This window comes from Oryctolagus cuniculus, chromosome 16, assembly GCF_964237555.1.
Source record: "Oryctolagus cuniculus chromosome 16, mOryCun1.1, whole genome shotgun sequence".
NCBI classification, from domain to species: Eukaryota; Metazoa; Chordata; class Mammalia; order Lagomorpha; family Leporidae; genus Oryctolagus; species Oryctolagus cuniculus.
The window spans coordinates 65909635-65926848 of record NC_091447.1 but is presented as its reverse complement, the minus strand read 5'-3'; the positions used below and the strand labels follow the sequence as shown (position 1 = coordinate 65926848).

The window sequence follows — 17214 nt, the reverse complement described above, 5'->3', positions numbered from 1 at the left end:
CTTGGACGCGTCTGGCGCGGGGGATTGGTTGGGTTTCCACGTTTCTGGGTGATGGCGCCTGTTAAAAATGAGATTTGTGCACGCGTCCTGTAGCCAACCAGAGAGAAGCCCGTGGCCGGTGTCGAGGTGGCCCCAGTATCTGCTGGGGTTTGTCCCTGGCCCCACCCTCCCGGATGCCCCAGGCCCTTCTGTAGAATGGAGCCGGGCACCCGGCGTCCGCTGTGGACTGGCAGGCCCTCCTGACTCAGGGGAAGCTGCCGGGCGTCGCTACGTCGTGCCCCTCGGGGTCTCTGCCCTGGGTCCTTCCACCGCCCTTTGCCTCCGGAGAGCTTTCACCTGCTGTGGGAAGCAGTGACAGGCACAGAGCCCCTGCGTTCGGAGAGCGGGCTGGGCCCCTCCCTGCTCGCCTGTGAGCCGTCAGGACTTGGCACAGAGACCCTTGGACGTCCTGGGGTCACGGGCGCCCCTGGGGATTGGGCAGGCTCCGGGGGGGTTGTACCTGCTGTGCCCGGGTCAGGCCCCTGTCAGGTGTCCCCGGGCCCCCGGGGGCAGAAAACAAAATCCGCTCCCGGGGAGGCCTCAGCCCGACCCGAGCTCTGCGGCGGGACCGACAGGGAGCAGCCTGGTCACTTCAGGCCACGCGGGCCCTTTCCTGGGTGGGCTGATGGTCCGTAGCTCCCTTAGGGACAGCGTGCTGGCCGGCTGGGGTTGGCACGGCCACGGCCAAGCAGGAGTAGAAACGCCCGGTGGACGGATTTCCCCTCCCCACCCAGCAGCCCCCAGTGGACGCGCTCAGCCCAGACCTCGTCCCAGCCACGGGCGCACGCGGTCCCCACCGTCTCTGCCCGTCCTGTGGCCAGGAAGGAAGCACTGCCCGCCTCCCCCGCGGCCCTGTGCTTTCAGCTCCTGCCCCCGCCCCCGCCCGGGCGAGAGCTCCAGTTTGCCCCGACTTTGTCGGCTCCTCTGCTGCCCTCAGGGAGCCCCACGGGCGTCGGGCGCTATCGGGCCTCACCACGGGCAGGCAGCCACGCCTGCTCCCAGACAGGGACCTGCCAGAAGCAAGACCCTGCTCCCCGCCCTAGAGAAGGTCTCCGTGGAGTCAGGGTGACGGCAGCACGGCCGGTGCTGTGCACGGGGCGATGTCACCCCCACCCGTGTTGGCAGCGCCCCCTTTTCCCAAGAGTTTGTGAGGGACTCTGGTATTTGTCTTGTCTCCCTCCTTTGTACCAAAAATCATAACCTAGATACCTCTACATGGTCCGCACCTCGGTAGCTTTCTGCAGCTTTGTGTTTTCTACGCTCCACGTGGTCACTCGGGATGAGGCAGATGGAAGACGGCGGACGCTGCCGGTGCCCTGTTCCCCCAGCCTGTGTCCGTCCGTGGTCCTGTGCCGTCTTCGGGACCTCGTGACTGTCGCCCCGTGGCTGTCGTGTTGCTCCTTGGGGAGGCTACTTGGCGTATTCGCTTTCTGCCGTAACTACGCTACTCCTCTCTCCAGTGCTGCTCTCTTCCCAGTGAGGGTCAGGCTGCTCGTGCCTGCGGAGGCCGAGGCCCCGCCCCGGCCACGCGGCGCAGGGGGGCAGCACGCTCAGACCAGCCGTTCTGTGTGTTGCAGCGGTCCCCCAGCGAGCAGGTCACGAGGTGGTGGGCACCATTGACCAGCTCGTCACGCGCATCGTCGAGGGCAGCCTGTCTCCCAAGGAGAGCGCCGTGCTGAAGGAGGACCCTGCCTACTGGTAGGTCTCGCCGCCCCTCCTGGGGCGTGCGCTTGTGCGGCGGGGTCGAGAGCGAGGGAGAGATGCGTGTTTCGAGTCCCGGTGTCGCCCAGCGGGAAAGGCGCGAGGGCACGTGAGACCCCCTGGGCTCCGCAGCCCAGCTCTGCCGCAGGCCTGCCTCGGGGCCCCCTCCTGTCTGTGAGTGCAGCGCGCGGCCCTGCTGGGAGAGGTGCCTGCTGGGAGCGCGCAGTGGGCGACGTCGCGCGTCGCAGGCGTTAGCGAGGTCTTGCTGCTGTGGCCGACTGCGCTCGCTCTGGGGCGTCTGTCCACTTGGCTCAGGGTTCTGGAGGCTGACAGGTCCGAGGGCACGGTGCCGGCCCGGGCCTCGTGCTGCCGAAAGCAGGACAGGTGGGCCGCGGAGGGGCGGGGGCAGCCTCCTGCAGCGGCCCCTGAGCGCCAGCACTGGCACTCACAGCCCAGCAGGCGCGCCCCTCTTGCCTGACTGCCCTTCTGGGGATAGAACGATGCTCTAGAATTGGGGGACAATCTGTGTACTGGAGAGGCAGAGAGCAGGCGCCGCCCAGGTCATTCCCTCAGTTCCTGCCCTGGCCGGGGGCTGGGAGCTCCACCGGCTCCCCACGTAGGTGGCAGGGCCTTCTGGGACCCCCACTGCTGCCTCCCAGGTGTGCATTGGCAGGGGTGCGACCAGGAGCCAGAGCCAGGTGTTGAACCCAGGCCCTCCGACAGGGCACGCGGGCGTCCTCGCCTCTGGTGAGGGCCTGCGCTGAGCGGCCCTGGTTTTTAAGTTGTAAAGGCAGAACGTGGCTGCGTAAGCGTGGAAGGTAAAAAGGCAGAGGTGTGGCCGTCAGGTTGTCCCTGTCCCCCGCGGGTCCTTTCCGGTTGCCCCCACCCCACCCCTCCCGGGGCCGTGCCCTCCTCCGCCTGCCTGTGGTGGGTGCCTGGAGCAGGCCCTGTCTCCCCGTGCTGGCCGCCAGTGCGGTGAGCAGTGTCTGCCTTGTAGTTCTGTCCGCGTGTTTGGCACTGTGCGGGTGTTAGGTGAACAGCGGTCTCACTTGGTCTGTGCGGTCGTTAAAGATTTACTTGAAAGGCAGAGTAACAGATCTTCCATCCACTGGTGCGCCCCGCAGACGGCCGCAGCAGTCAAGGCCGGGCCACATCAAAGCCAGGAGCTTCTGGGCCTCCCACAGGCGGCAGCGACCCAAGCGCTCGGGCCATCTCCCGGTGCCTTCCCAGGGACGTTAGCGGGGGCTGGACTGGAAGCGGAGCAGCCGGGACTGGAACCAGTGCTCTGATGGGGGTGCCCTCATCACGGGCGCCAGCTAACGGACTCTGCCACAGCTCCAGCTCCCAAGGGCTTCCTGTGAAGCGGGAGTCATCGCGGGCTTAGGTGCCACGGGTGCCGAGGCCCAAGCCGTGTCCACAGACCGCGTGGAGAAGCTGTGGAACTCCGGAGCCCTGAGAAGTGGAACGGACAGATCCACCGCGGTCGGAGACGGGCGGGGCACGCGGGAGACCCTGAGGGCACAGTGCGCGGCTCTGCAGTGACCCACGGCCGCCAGCAGTGCTCACAGCCGTGATGGGGCGTGGGCCCCCCGGGGAGGATGGGGAGGTGGCTTCCCAGGCGGGGAGCAGAGGCCCAGACGGCCCCCGGCGGGTAAGCGGCCGCGCCGTGGTCTGCACCCACCAGTCTCACGCGCGCGAGTTGTGTGTTCTGGATGTCTCCTCACTAGCACTGCGGGTGGCTGTGTGACTCCATCCTCAGGCCGCACAGGGCGCCGTGACCATCCAGGGGAGGAAGGCTGTCAGAACCAGGGTGCCTGGGGGCAGTCAGGTCACCCATGGACCCGTCAGGAGCTTCCGGACGCCGCGGCCGCGTCACTGCCCATCAGCTGCCGTGCAGCTGGTTCTTGGGCCCTGACCTGACGCCTGCTGCAGTCGACTGTCATGTGCAGGGGCTGCACGCCTGCAGTTCAGCCAACCGCAGAGGGAGAGTGTTTAGAAAAAAGAAAGTGCCTGTGTGGACCACGTACAGACCTGTCCCTGCCACGAGTCCCTCAGCACAGCGTGGCAGCGACTTAGCGTGAGCAACATGTGAAGTGTGAGAAGCCACCTGCGGACGACGCAGAGGAGACTGGAGGACGGGCACAGGGTTTGGGCAAACACACCTTTTTCTTTTTAAGATTTATTTATTTGAAAGGCAGAGTTGGAGAGGGAGAGTGAGCTTCCACGCACTTGGGCCACCTTCTGTTGCTTTCCCTGGTGCATTAGCAGGAAGCTGGATCAAAAATAGAGCAGCCAGGACTTGAACCGGCACTCATGGGGTGCTAGTGTCAAAGGCACTGCCCCACAGTGCTGACCCCTACACAATATTTTTTTGGTAAGATTACTTATTTGGGGGGAGGGGCAGCGCCATGACGCAGTAGGTTAATCTTCCAGCTGCAGTGCCAGCATCCCATATGGCCACAGGTTCTAGTCCCAGCTGCTCCTCTTTCAATGCATCTCTCTTCTGTGGCCTGGGAAAGCAGTAGAAGATGGCCCAAGTCCTTGGGCCCCTGCCCCCATGTGGGAGGACTGGAACAAGCTCCTGGCTCCTGGCTTCAGATCGGCCTGGCTCCAGCCATTGCGGCCATCTAGGGAATGAACCAATGGATGGAAGACCTCTCTGTCTCTCCCTCTCACTGTCTGTGACTCTACCTCTCAAATAAATAAAAATCTTTTAAAAAAGGATTACTTGGGCCGGCGCCGCAGCTCACTAGGCTAATCCTCCGCCTAGCGGCGCCGGCACACCAGGTTCTAGTCCCGGTCGGGGCGCCGGATTCTGTCCCAGTTGCCCCTCTTCCAGGCCAGCTCTCCGCTGTGGCCAGGGAGTGCAGTGGAGGATGGCCCAGGTGCTTGGGCCCTGCACCCCATGGGAGACCAGGAAAAGCACCTGGCTCCTGGCTCCTGCCATCGGATCAGCGCGGTGCGCCGGCCGCAGCGCGCCAGCCGCGGTGGCCATTGGAGGGTGAACCAACGGCAAAGGAAGACCTTTCTCTCTGTCTCTCTCTCTCACTGTCCACTCTGCCTGTCAAAAAAAAAAAAAAAAAAAGGATTACTTATTTGAAAGAGTTACAGAGAGAGAAGGAAAGAGAGAGACCCTCTATCCGCTGGTTCACTCCCCAAATGGCCACAATGTATGGCCTTTGTTATATAAAGGTCTTGAGCGGCCTTGGAATTTGCTGTCCGTGGGGGCCCTGGGACCAGTGGCCTGTGGATGCCGCGGGACGACTGTGGTCCCTCCACGCCTGGCAATCTGAGAACACGCGAGTCCGTGCCGTCCTCACCACACAGCACTCGCTCTCCTTAGCAGAAGCCGAAGCTGGACACCGACAGGAGTCTGTTGTGCACGGAATCACAGAGGGAGACCGCAGCACAGCCCAGGCGAGGGGAGTCTGGCCAGCACGTTGCTCGGTGCCGGAAGCTGGAAGCTGGCGACAGAGGAGGCAGCGCGCACAGCACACGGCTGAGGGACTTTGGAGTGAAGGAGACTCGAAGTGCAATCAGTGCTCGCAGGGACGCCCGGGGAGAAGACCACGCGTCAAGTGCAGTGGTGGCGGCACCGGGGAGGGGGTGACCTTGGGAACGCCCGTGAGAAGGGGGGAGTGAAGGAAGAAGGCGTGGAGCTCACACACCTGGAGGCAAATGATGACAGACGTCCAGAGACGTGCAGACGAGGGGCCGGCATCCCATGTGGGCACCAGTTTGAGCCCCGGCTGCTCCACTTCCGATCCCGCTCTCTGCTGTGGCCTGGGGAAGCAGTGGAAGATGACCCGAGTCCTTGGGCCCCTGCACCCATGTCAAGGAGGCCCGGCAGAAGCTCCTGGTTTTGGATCAGTCCAGCTCTGGCCGTTGTGGCCATTTGGGGAGTGAACCAGCGGACGGAAGACTTCTTCTCTGTCTGCCCCTCTCTCTCTCTCGCTCTCGCGTGCTCTCTCTCTCTCTCTCTCTTTGCTTCTGCCTCTCTGTAACTCTACCTTTCAAATAAATATCACTTAAAAAAAAAGATACAAATGAACCAGAAAGCAAAGTGAATAATAGGTTTGAATGTGCGTAATAATGACGTGGTTTGGAAAACCACAGCGGGCCTCTGCGGGGCCTGCGTCCGAGACTTACCCCGCCGCCGTGGCAGCTCACGGAGGCATCGTTGCCATGACTCCCTCGGTAATACAGCAGAACAGCCGTTTACCAAGGAGCTTAAGAGCATTCGTGAGAAACAGAGTCACAGGGAACCTGAGGGGCAGGCGTGCAGGTGCGTAGCCGTTGAGGCTGGTGGGCGTGTGTCCCGCATCCGGGTGCCGGGGTTTGTTTCTGGCTCCAGCTCCCGACGCTGGCTTCCTGCTAACGTGGAGCCTGGGAGGCAGCGGCAGAAGGGGTTCAAGTACTCGGATTCCCACCGCCCGCCAGGGAGCCTTGGGCCCAGTATGTGGCTTTGGCCCAGCCCGGCCCGGCCCCTGCTGTTGCAGGCCTCTGGGGAGTGAACCTTCCTGAGCTTGCTCTCTGCCCAGCCTCAAATAAGGTGAATTGACCTAGGTGCAAAAAAAGTTTTCATAATGTGCATTTTCCATAAACTTCTGGAAAACTTCATCATGTGTGGATTTCAACATTTTTGCAATGAAACAAATTTGTCTTAGAATTCCCTCTCTGGCCCGACGCCTCTCGCACCTCAGAGCGCCTGGACTGGCTGGAGCTGGTCTCCGGCACCTGTCTCCGGGAACTTGCCGAGCTAGCCCCTACAGACCACCGGGGTGGGGGGGGAGGGCTTGTGCATAGAGCCTACAGAAAGGCTGCTGGTCCGTGTAAGAGACTCGGGTGTTGTGTGTGAGGGTCCCGGGGGTCCTGAGCCAGTCCCACGATGCCAGCCTCCCCCGCCCCACCCCGTTCCCCAGAGCTGATTGGGAAGGCTGCCTTACATCCTTTCCGTCTACGGGATGGGAAGGCAGCAGCGGGCCGTGGCCGTGGCCGTGAGGGCAGAGCTGTCGTGGGCGAGGCCGGCTGACTCGGGTCTCCCGTAGCCTGCCGTCTCCGCCGGCCGCTCGGTGCACGTGGCTTGCTCTTCTCGTTCCTGCCCTGCTGTGACTCTCGTGTGGCTTCACGGCTGGGGTACAGGCCCGGGGTTCCCTTGTAGAAGCCGTCTCACCGGCCTGACCGGGCCACGTGGAAGGTGTCGCCGGGGCTTGTGGGTGCTGGTAGCATCGTGCCGCTGTCAGCCGCTGTGGCTGCAGGGTAGCAGGGTGACGGGTGCGCCGCGAGGCCCCTGAGCTGGGAGCTGCGCGAGGCGGAACTCGACCTCGTTGGCCCAGACTCCTGCGGGCCCTGCAGTCGGTTACTGTCCTCAGTGGAGCCGGGCACCTTCGAGGGCAGCGGGAGCCGCCCCTGAGGAGGGTTTGCTGCACCCGTTGGCACCTGGTGGAGGCGTCACCAGTGCCCCGCTGTGCGGTTCTGGCACGCAGGTTTCTGTCTGATGAGAACAGTCTGGAGTATAAGTACTACAAGCTGAAGCTGGCGGAGACGCAGCGCGTGAGCCAGACCCCGCGCGGAGCCGGCGAGCAGCCGACGTCGGTGGAGTGCGCGGTGCGGGCCATGCTGTACGCCCGGGCCGTGCGCAGCCTCAAGAAGAGGCTCCATCCCTGGCATCGGCGGGGGCTCCTGCGCGCTCAGGGGCTCCGTGGCTGGAAGGCGAAGAGGGTGACCACCGGGACCCAGACCCTCCTGTCCTCGGGCACCAGGCTGAAGCACCCCAGCCGGCAGGCTCCGGGCGCCTCGCACGCCAAGCCAGCCCTGTCTGACGGGAACGGTGCTGCCGAGGGCTGCCCTCCAGATCCGGCCGGAGCCTGTCCTCGGGACCCCAGCCCCGAAGCCTCGGGGGCACCCCCCAAGCCGCCAGGAGCCCCCGAGACTGCGGACGGTAGGTACTCCTCCTGCGCCCAGTCCCAGCACCTCGGGGTCGCTCCAGAACCGGGGAAGGGGAGGGGTGGGAGGCAGGCTTGTTTAGGGAGACCGGCCGGGGGTGCTGCCCTGATCCTGTGCTCCCCAGCTCGTGGCGGCCAGGACAGCTATGGCCGTGCTGTCCTGGGCTCCTTCTGTCCTGGGCTCCCTCTGTCTCAGAACCCTGGGCCGGGACCCCTCCCGGAGGGGAGGCCCCGCAGCTGCTCTCGTCCCAGCCGTGCCCAGGCGGCGTCGGCTCAGAAGCCCACGTCCTCCCTCAGAGGACTCGGGGCGCCCAGCCGCACCAGCGTCTGTCCTCACCCGTCTCACCGGCTCTTTTAAGGACGCCGGGAGAAAGGCTGGACGGCACGGGCTTTCTCCGAGTCACTCCCACCGTGGAGTGCGCAGCCCGGCTCCTGCCTCCCGACACGGCCACGGCTGCCGCTGCTGCTCGCCGCCTCTTCCCGGGTTCTGTCCAGGGCTTAGCCGCCTGGGCTGGACTAACGGCCCCTGTGTGTCTCCCTGTCACCTGTTCGCCATCACACACATACACACGTGCACACGTGCAGCAGGCTGCCTCTCTCTCTCTCTCACACACACACACACACACGTGCAGCAGGCTGCCTCTCTCTCTCTCTCACACACACACACACGTGCAGCAGGCTGCCTCTCTCTCTCTCACACACACACACACACACGTGCAGCAGGCTGCCTCTCTCTCTCTCTCACACAAACACACACACACACACCCGTGCAGCAGGCTGCCTCTCTCACACACACACACACACCCCATGCAGCAGGCTGCCTCTCTCACACACACACACACACACACACCCCGTGCAGCAGGCTGCCTCTGACCAGCATGGCCCGCTCTGCGCTGGCCGGGCATGCAGGGGCGAAGGTCCCCCCAGCTCCTACCTTGGCTGGCGACTGCTCCGTCCCGGGTCAAGGCTTAGAACAGGAGGCCTCTGGCCTCAGCCTGAGCCCGCTGACGGTGGAGGGTGTGTACTGAGCTGGGCCTGCACGCGCTCGTCTCCCCCAGCCGCCGGCCCACGCCGAGGCTGGGCTCCCAGAGTGGCCCTGGAGGTGCCCGGTCCGGAACTGGCCGGCCGCGCTGCGGGGAGGCACTCGTGGGGCCGTTTGCGTAGTCTGTCCACAGCCCTCCAGGTGCGCGCTGGGCAGCGGCTCAGACCGTGTGACAGCTGCTCTGTGCTCCCTAGTTGCCCTGAAGACGATGGAGACTGCCGAGAAGCTGGCCCGGTTTGTGGCTCAGGTGGGCCCGGAGATGGAGCAGTTCAGCATGGAGAACAGCGCCGACAACCCCGACCTGTGGTGCGTGCTCCCGCGCCTCGCCACGCCCCCCGCTCCCTCCCCCGTGTCACTCCCCGGGTGCTCGCAGTGGCTGGGGCTGGGCCAGGCCAAGGTGGACAGCCAGGAATACAATCCCGGCCTGCCCCTGGGTGACAGCAGCTCCGTCAACGGCTGCTGCCTCCCAGTCGGAGCCAGGCGTCGCGCCCCGGCGGTCAGACGTGAGAAGGGGGCGAGCGCCAGGGTCTATGTAGTTCGAGGCTGCTTCCGCCTTCCACAGGCGCTGACGCCCCTGCCGGCCTCAGGGTCAGGGCCAGGGCCAGGCAGGGCCGCCTCGCACCTTCCACCAGTCGTTGCTCTCCTTGGTTTTCCTTTTTTTTTTTTTTTATTATTATTATTATTTTTTTTTTTTTGACAGGCAGAGTGGACAGTGAGAGAGAGAGACAGAGAGAGAAAGGTCTTCCTTTTGCCGTTGGTTCACCCTCCAATGGCTGCCGCTGCAGCCGGCGCACCGCGCTGATCCGATGGCAGGAGCCAGGATCCAGGTGCTTTTCCTGGTCTCCCACGGGGTGCAGGGCCCAAGCACCTGGGCCATCCTCCACTGCACTCCCTGGCCATAGCAGAGAGCTGGCCTGGAAGAGGGGCAACCGGGACAGAATCCGGCGCCCCGACCGGGACTAGAACTCGGTGTGCCAGCGCCGCAAGGTGGAGGATTAGCCTATTGAGCCACGGCGCCGGCCCTTGGTTTTCCTTTTTTCCAGTGAACGTTCATTGTTGTTTTAAAAATACTTAGTTATTATTGTTTGAGAGGCAGAGGGAGCTTCCATCTGCTGGTTCACTCCCCGTGTGTCGGCACCTGCTGAAGCTGGGCCAGGCCAGAACCAGGACTGACAGGCTCCAGCCTGGCGCTCCCTCGCGGGTGGGAGCCCGGTCGCCTGAGCCAGCATCGCTGCCTCCCAGGGTCCACGTTAGAAGGAGACTGGACCTGGAGGTGGAGTCGGGACTCGAGTCAAGCACTCTGATACGGAGTGTGGGTGTCCCAAGCGGCGTCTTCATATTTGTTTATTTTTATTTGAGAGAGAGGCAGATGCCCACAGGTGTCCATCCAGGTGTCCCACATGGCTGGCAGGGGCGCGGTACTGGGGTGCTCCCAGGTGCCTTAGCGAGGAGCCGGGTTGGAAGCAGAAGCAGGACCCGATCCAGGCTCTGACACGGGCGTCCCAATGCGCCATGGCACTGTCCTGTGTACCTATTACAACCTAGCAGTGTGTCCAGACCCCCCTTCCTGTCCGGTCTGCACTGCGGTGTCTGCGGGTGGCCTTCCTCTTGCTCTTTCGGGTGCCTCACTGAATGGCCCGGTGAGCCCAAGGCAGGAGGTGCTGCAGGCAGCCGGCCCTCCTCTAGGGGGCACCACACGGCCGCGGGCTACCCTGGTCCCGCAGCAGCCAGCCGCACTGCCTGCTGGCTCCCCCGACGCTGTCCGTCCTGGGTGGGCACCTGTGACCCAGAGCGCCCAGGTCTCGGTGCCGGCATGTTCCCTCGGCTGTCCGCACCCTGGTGCCTCCAGCCCCTCCCCCGAGAGCAGACCCTCGGGCGTCTTGGGCTCTGGCTCCTGACTTGAGGCCCTCTGGGACTGTCTCGCGGAGCAGCCGCCCCGTCAGCCCTGGTTGCGCACAGCAGGTGCAGTCCCGCCGTGCGAGCCTCCCGCTTACCCAGCGTGTTTCCTGCACCCCAGGTTCCTCCGTGACCAAAATAGCTCCGCCTTCAAGTTCTACCGCAAGAAAGTGCTGGAACTGTGCCCGTCGATTCGCTTCACCTCGCCTGCCGACAGCAGCGGCGAGAGTGGGGAGGCGCAGGCGGGCCCCACGGACCCCGCCAAGGGGGCTCCAGAGCCGGAGGCCCCGCAGCAGGAGGTGGAGCTTGGGAGCCCAGAGGCGGGGCCTGAGGAGGACGAGGAGGGGGACGAGGACGAGGAGGGGGACGAGGACGAGGACGAGCAGGGCCCTGGCCGCGCAGGAAGGGCCCGCAGGGCTGAGGGCAGCCCCCCCGCCGACGGCCACCCCGGAGAGGCCGCTGAGGACGACCCAGCCGGGACCCCCGGCCTGGCCCAGTCTGCCTCGGGCTCCTGCTTCCCCCGGAAGAGGGTCAGCAGCAAGTCGCTGAAGGTCGGCATGATCCCCGCGCCCAAGAGGGTGTGTCTCATCCAGGAGCCCGAGGGTGAGTGCAGAGGCTGGGCTGGGAGGAGCCGGACGCTGCCTGGCTGGCTGCGTCCTTTCAGGGAGACGGCTTGGAGGGTCTTGGCACACGCACGCAGGTGCGAGCCCCCGGGTGGCAGAACCAGAGCCCTTCCCAGAGTGCCACCAGCCCTCTGGGGCCCCTTCTGTGTGCTGAGCCCGGGACCCGGGACCACCAGCTGGCCCCGTTGTCCGCCGTGTCCACTCTGTCAGTTGGCACCTGATGGACCGCTGTGGCCCGGCCCCTTTCCCCGGCCCTTGAGCCTGCACGGTGTCTCGGCATCACCAGGCCCAAGCGGGGAAACTGTGCGGTTGCTGTGACCTGTGCCGATCAGGGGAAGCAGCCGCGTCCCCCAGAGCAGCCTGTGTCTGTGCGGAGACCTTCGCGTCCAGTGGCTTGCCAGCCCCTCCACTGCAGCCCGCACCGCTCCAGGCCTCTCGTGGGCGGTGGGCAGCACGGCCCGGCCCCTCTTGTGGGTGGTGGGTAGCACAGCCAGTCTCTTCAAGGATGAGGTGCTTCAGGGCAGTGTGTGGAAAGTGGCCTGAGAAGATAGGTGTGGGGTTGGCCTTCTGTGCCCCCCGACAGCTCCTGTGTCCCGGTCCTGGCGCTGGCTCCTGACCCCAGCTTCCTGTCAGCGCGTGTGCTGGGGCTGTAGCAAGGGCTCGGGTGGTCGGGTTCCTGATGCCCACGGGGGAGACCTGGCCGGCCTCCTGCCTCCTGGCTCTGGCCCACGCCCGGCCCCGCCCCTCCTGAGCACCTGGGAAGTGAACCCGCGGGTGGGAGTTCTCTGTGTGTCTCCCACCACATCCCCATTTGTCTCTGTCTCTCAAATAAAAAAACATATTTTTCAAGATTTTTTTTTTAGTGCAGAAAACTTGGAAGTCCAGGCGTAGTGTTGTCACAGTCTGTATTTCCCGTACGTTTTTGAAGGCCCCCTCGTCTCTCCTTGGGAGGAACGTGGGGCTGCCGCTGCTTGCCGGCCTCAGTTCCTGGACTGTGGGGTCGGTGAGACAGGAGCGGACGTGCTGAGCGCCTTCCTGAGAAGGTGAAACGGAGTCCTGTGACCTGAGAGAGCGCGAGGCTCCGGCCGGCAGAGCACTTGCAGCAAACGAGGGGTGCACGCTGAGGTGCAGCGCCTCCCCCGGGCGCGGGACACACTGTGGCGGGTGCTCTGTCCCCCGCGGGAGGGCTCAGGTCTCCTGTGGGTCTGCTGGTTTGTATTGGAGAGGCAGACGGGGATGGACGCGGAGAGAGCTCCCACCCCCGGGGCCACTCCCCCGGGGCCTGCAGCGGCTGGGGCTGGGCCGGGCTGACCTGGGAGCCAGGGGCTGCATCTGGGTCTCCCGCGTGGTGGCGGGGGCCTCTGCGCCCCTGGGCTGCCTTCCACTGCCCTCCCAGGTACGTCAGCAGGAAGCTGGAGTGAGGAGCTGAGGTCAGATAAACCCCGCTCCGCAGCGGGGACGTGGGCAGAGGGCGTGACCACCAGAGTCCTGTGTCTGAGTGGACTCCTGGAGCAGGCGGCGCGAGGGCCCAGTTGCTGTTCCCGGGCGTGTGCCGTGCTGGTGGGCCAGGGCCGCCCGCTGTCCCCAGGGGCTGGGAGCAGTCTCGCGACCCCTCCCTTTCCCCACGGTCACCCGGCCTGCGCCGTCCGAGGCCTGTGAAGTCATGGGCTCTGGCCCCGCCAAGGCCAGCGCAGGCCTGTGTACTGGCTCGGCTTTCGGGAGTTCGTGCTGTGGGGCGGGGTGTGCCGCTGTGAGTGTCCATGTGGCCCTGGGCACTGCTGAGAAGGCGCGTGTCTGCGTGCACGCGTGTTCCTTTGTCTTGCAGTCCACGAGCCAGTCCGAATCGCCTACGACAGGCCTCGGGGGCGGCCCCTGTCCAGAAAGAAGGTGAGCCTGCGCCTCTGTCCGTCGCCTGGGGTCTCGGGGATGCCGAGGGCGCGGCCGGGCCGGCCTGGGTGTCAGGCCAAGGGGCAGCGTGGCACCCACAGCACACTGCTCTCCGGGGCCTGCGCTAGCCCGCCACAGCATGGCCACGGAGATGTCGGAGCCCAGCGGACTGTGGGGGGTGACGAGAGTGGCCAGCAGAGTCCCAGGGCTGTGTGCAGTGAGCGCAGCCCACAGGGACGTGTTACAGGTGAGGTCACGGGACCCACAGGAGGGCCTCGCGGCTGCCCAGAGGTCAGGAAGGCGGCTGTGGTGGTGTTGGGCACGGTGGGGGTAGGCGTGGGGCCCATGGTGCTGGTGCAGGCTGGGTTCCTGCCCAGCGGGCCTGGCCTGGGTGAGGGAGGGGCCCTGGGCCGTGGAGCCAGGCTTGGCCCTGCCACCACCTGCCCGGTGACCCCCGCCCCCAGTGGGCTGCCACACCTGCCCTGCAGGCGGCGGGGGGTCAGACTTGACCCTGGTGGCGTCCCGCCCGCCCTCCCTCTGCTGCCTGCACGGCCTAGCCTGGCCCGGGGCACACGGGCCTGCAGCTTCACAGTACCCCCGCAGCGTGGTGGTGAGGGCAGGGGGAGCCTCACGGGGGTCCGTCCCGCTGCTCCCTGTAGGCGCACAGGGCCCAGGCTGAGCGCAGCTCCCAGGAGGGCCGACAGAGCCCCCCTTCCTCCACTCAGCAGCAGGTTCCGCCTCCTGGTGGCCAGCAGGACCGGGCTCCTGCCTGCTGCCCCCTCTGCCTACCCCAGACCAGGGCACAGCCCTTCTCCTGGCCCCTCCTTCGCGGGCCCTGTGCTGCGGGGGGCTGCCTGCGGGGCTCACCATGTCCTGGCGCATCTCCAGTCGCACTGTCCCGTCCAGGAGGAGAACGTGGAGGCCCCGGGCCCAGCCCCTCCTCTCCTGCTCTCTTCCCCCCCGGGGCTGGGCTCTGGTGCCGCCCCCCCCCCCCCCCCGCCAGCCCCCCGCCAGCCCCTAACACTGGGAAGCTGATTGCCAGCACCTGGTGTGGGTCGTGGGCAGCGGCTGAGTCTGGGGTTACTCCGTGCACCCACTGGCCGGGGCCCTGAGCTCGGTGCACGGCCATTAGCAGGTCACCCAGCCCTGCTCACTGCCCTCAGCCGCCTGGAGCCCCTCTGCACCCGTGAGGGCCTGTGCTATGCCGTCCCACGTCGCCGCCTCCCCCGTGGCCTCCCAGGCTCCATCCGGGGGCCCAGAGGGCACTGAGCACCCTGCCCGCCCGCTCAGCGAGGTCTGCGTGCTGTTGTCACGCACCCCGACGTCCCAGCCAGCAGAGCCCACTGCCCAGGACAGACCGGGCAGGTCGTGGGGTGGGCGAAGCCGTGGGGCGGGGCCTGGGGAGGGCCAGGGTCTGCCAGCTCGCACTCAGCCACTGCCTGCCTGGCTGTCCTGCCGTCCTGCCTCAGGCCATGCCCACCGCGTCACTGCAGGGCCCCGCCTGCTGTCCCAGGTCCCCACTCGGCACCACTCCTGCTGACCCCGCAGCCCAGGACCTGCCGTCCTCTTCCTTGGTTTTCCTCCCAGCGTTAGCGCCAGGGCTGGGCCGGGCGGGGCAGCCAGGGGAGCCGGGGCAGCGAGGCCCGAGCCCAGTGCCCGTCCTGGCCCCGGAGGCTCAGGCCGAGACCTCTGACTTGGGGGCCCTGCATTCAGGGGTGGTGTGGGGGCTGGGGCGCGGGGGCAGGGTGGATCCCTGCATCTGCAGGTCGGGGGGCTCGGCGTGGGCCGGGGCGCACCCTTGCCGCAGCCCATCCCTGCCCACTCGCCCGCCTCCGCTCTCCCCTCAGAAACTCAAGGAGTCGGACTTCGCCCAGCAGAAGCTGACGGACAAGAACCTGGGCTTCCAGATGCTGCAGAAGATGGGCTGGAAGGAGGGCCACGGGCTGGGCTCGCGCGGCAAGGGCATCCGGGAGCCCGTCAGCATGTACGCAGCCCCGCCCGGGCGCCCCAGTCCTCAGAGGACGGCCTGATCGCTGGCGCACCCCGCGTGTCCCTGCCCCTGCCCCTGGGGCGCAGGCCCGCTGACGGCCGCGCTGGCGTGGGTGGTGGTGGCCTGGAGCCCTGGCCCCTCCCTGGGAGCCCGTCGCGGGGAGCCTGTGGGACGCAGGCCCGGGGCAGCAGGCGTGTGGCTTCCCAGCGCACCGCGGCTGCCGGCGAGGCTGCCCGTGCTCAGCCAGCGCCGCCGCGTCGCCCTCTCCGCCTGGTCCCGCAGCCCCGCTGGCCGTGCCCGCGTCCCGCCCCTGGGGGGCCGCTCGCTAACTGGGCTTCCTTTCGCTCCCCAGGGGAACGGCCTCGGAAGGGGAGGGGCTGGGGGCCGACGGGCAGGAGCGGCAGGAGGACACGTTCGACGTGTTCCGCCAGCGGATGATGCAGATGTACAGGCACAAGCGGGCCAGCAAGTAGGTGCGTGCCGAGCCCCGCCCCGCCCCCGCAGACCCGGAAGCCGCGCCCCCGCACCCCCGCAGCCCTGGCCGGCCGGCAGCTGCCGCGGCCTCTCTCTCGCTCCAGCTTTCTCTCTCAGATGACAGCGCCTGCCAGCAGCGTGACCAGCAGCGCCTGGCCCTTCCCGGGTCTCCAGATCCTTCCCCAGGGAAGGGCCTGTCCCCGAGTGTCCCTCTCACCCACCGTCTCCAGCCCGGCTTGGAACCAAATCCTCCTCCTCCCGAGTAGATGAACTCAGTGATGAGCGCTGAGCCCCGGGAGCACCAGTCCTCTTAAAACCTCTGCCCTGGCCGGAGCCGCCGGAGCCCACGTGCGGTTCGGTGTGTACCGGAAACGGGTCTCCCTGGGCCAGGCTTCTGGGCCTCTCGTGCACTGCCCCGCACGCCTGTCGTGTGGCTCCCCGGCGGGGACGGTGCCTGCGCGCCCCGCCCGCGCCGCCTGCCTTGGGCACGCACGCGCCTCCAGCCTGAGCCTGGGTTTACGCACGGGCCCCACGGTGGTCACTGCCGCGTCACCCGAGCCGCTGAGGGGAGCGCACGCGGGCCCAGGGCACGGAGGGAGCGAGCTCAGTGAGGCCAGTGTCACCCGGGAGGGGGCGCGGCTGCCGTGCCCCCCCCCCCCCCCGTGGGCCGTGGCCGCAGCCCTCTGCCTGCCGTTGGGGGTCTTCCGGGCCCTCTGCGCAGGTGCCGGGGGAGGTTCCGGTCCGCAGTGAAGTCTGCACGGCCCGGGCTCCGGCTCGCGCCCGAGGCCAGGACCACAGCGGGGCTGCGAGCCAGGCGCCGCCTCTGCGCGCGGGGCAGTCTGTCCCAGGCACGCCGTGCGCCCCCCCCCCCCCGGGCTCCGCCTGCTCTGGACATCCGCAGATCTTGGTGGCTGTGGAGACCCCGGGGAGCCAGCGCCGGGGATGAGGGTGCAGAGGTGGCGGCCAGGGCCGGGGCTCCTCTCCTCTGCTCTGCTGAGCCCCTCCGGCAGCCTCCCGGGGGCCGTGGGAGCGCCGGCACCAGGAGCAGGGGGCCTGCGGCCCTCACGGCCCCACCGCCCGCGGGGGCCGAGCCCTGTGCCTTTGTCCCAGCGGGCTCGGCCTTGACTTTCCACTGGGACTTACTAGAAAGCGAAACCCTCGCGGACATCCCTGTGTGGGGCCCTGACCCCACAGCCGCCTGCCGCCGGCCCCGGCCCAGGTGGCGCAGCAACCACCCCAGTGCACGGGGACACCCGTCTCCTGTCTGGGTGCCTGCGGGGCCGCGGGGCCCTGCACCACCGCCCTCCCCACCTCCACCGCCCGCCAGCGCAGGGCGCCCCATGCGGGTGCACGTGTGTGGCCTCGCGGGTCACGCCGTCTTCTCTCGTAGCTCCAGGGTCTCCCCCGGGCGGACTGCGGCGCCCGGTCACTGCGTGCTCACTGTCCCCGGCTCGTCCCCGTCACTGGAAATCCACGCGCTCGCGTGTTTGGTGGCCCGTGAAGCCTAGAAGACGTCCGTGACGGCCCACACAGAAGGCCCTGCCTGGTTTCCCGAGAACCTCCGGAGTTGTGAATGTCCTTAGTCACTTAGCAGTTGCAATAAACGTAAGGACCCGA

General features: G+C 66.7%; 1 protein-coding gene across 12 annotated transcripts in view; it reads left to right on the top strand.

Moving 5' to 3' along the window:
* Positions 1-17214, top strand: part of SUGP2 (SURP and G-patch domain containing 2) — a 24954-nt gene extending 7740 nt beyond the window's left edge. For 7 of the 12 annotated variants that reach the window (XM_070059046.1, XM_070059049.1, XM_070059048.1 and 4 more), the window contains exons 4-11: positions 1617-1737; positions 7227-7681; positions 8922-9033; positions 10745-11226; positions 13072-13133; positions 14981-15117; positions 15476-15592; positions 16988-17214. In XM_070059046.1, the coding sequence (XP_069915147.1) occupies positions 1617-1737; positions 7227-7681; positions 8922-9033; positions 10745-11226; positions 13072-13133; positions 14981-15117; positions 15476-15592; positions 16988-17105 (1604 nt within the window). In that variant the 3' untranslated portion in view covers positions 17106-17214. Of the gene's footprint in view, positions 1-1616; positions 1738-7226; positions 7682-8921; positions 9034-10744; positions 11227-13071; positions 13134-14980; positions 15118-15475; positions 15597-15701; positions 15956-16987 lie in introns of those variants that run through there. The other 5 variants (XR_011382893.1, XR_011382891.1, XR_011382892.1 and 2 more) reach the window with 5 other exon arrangements.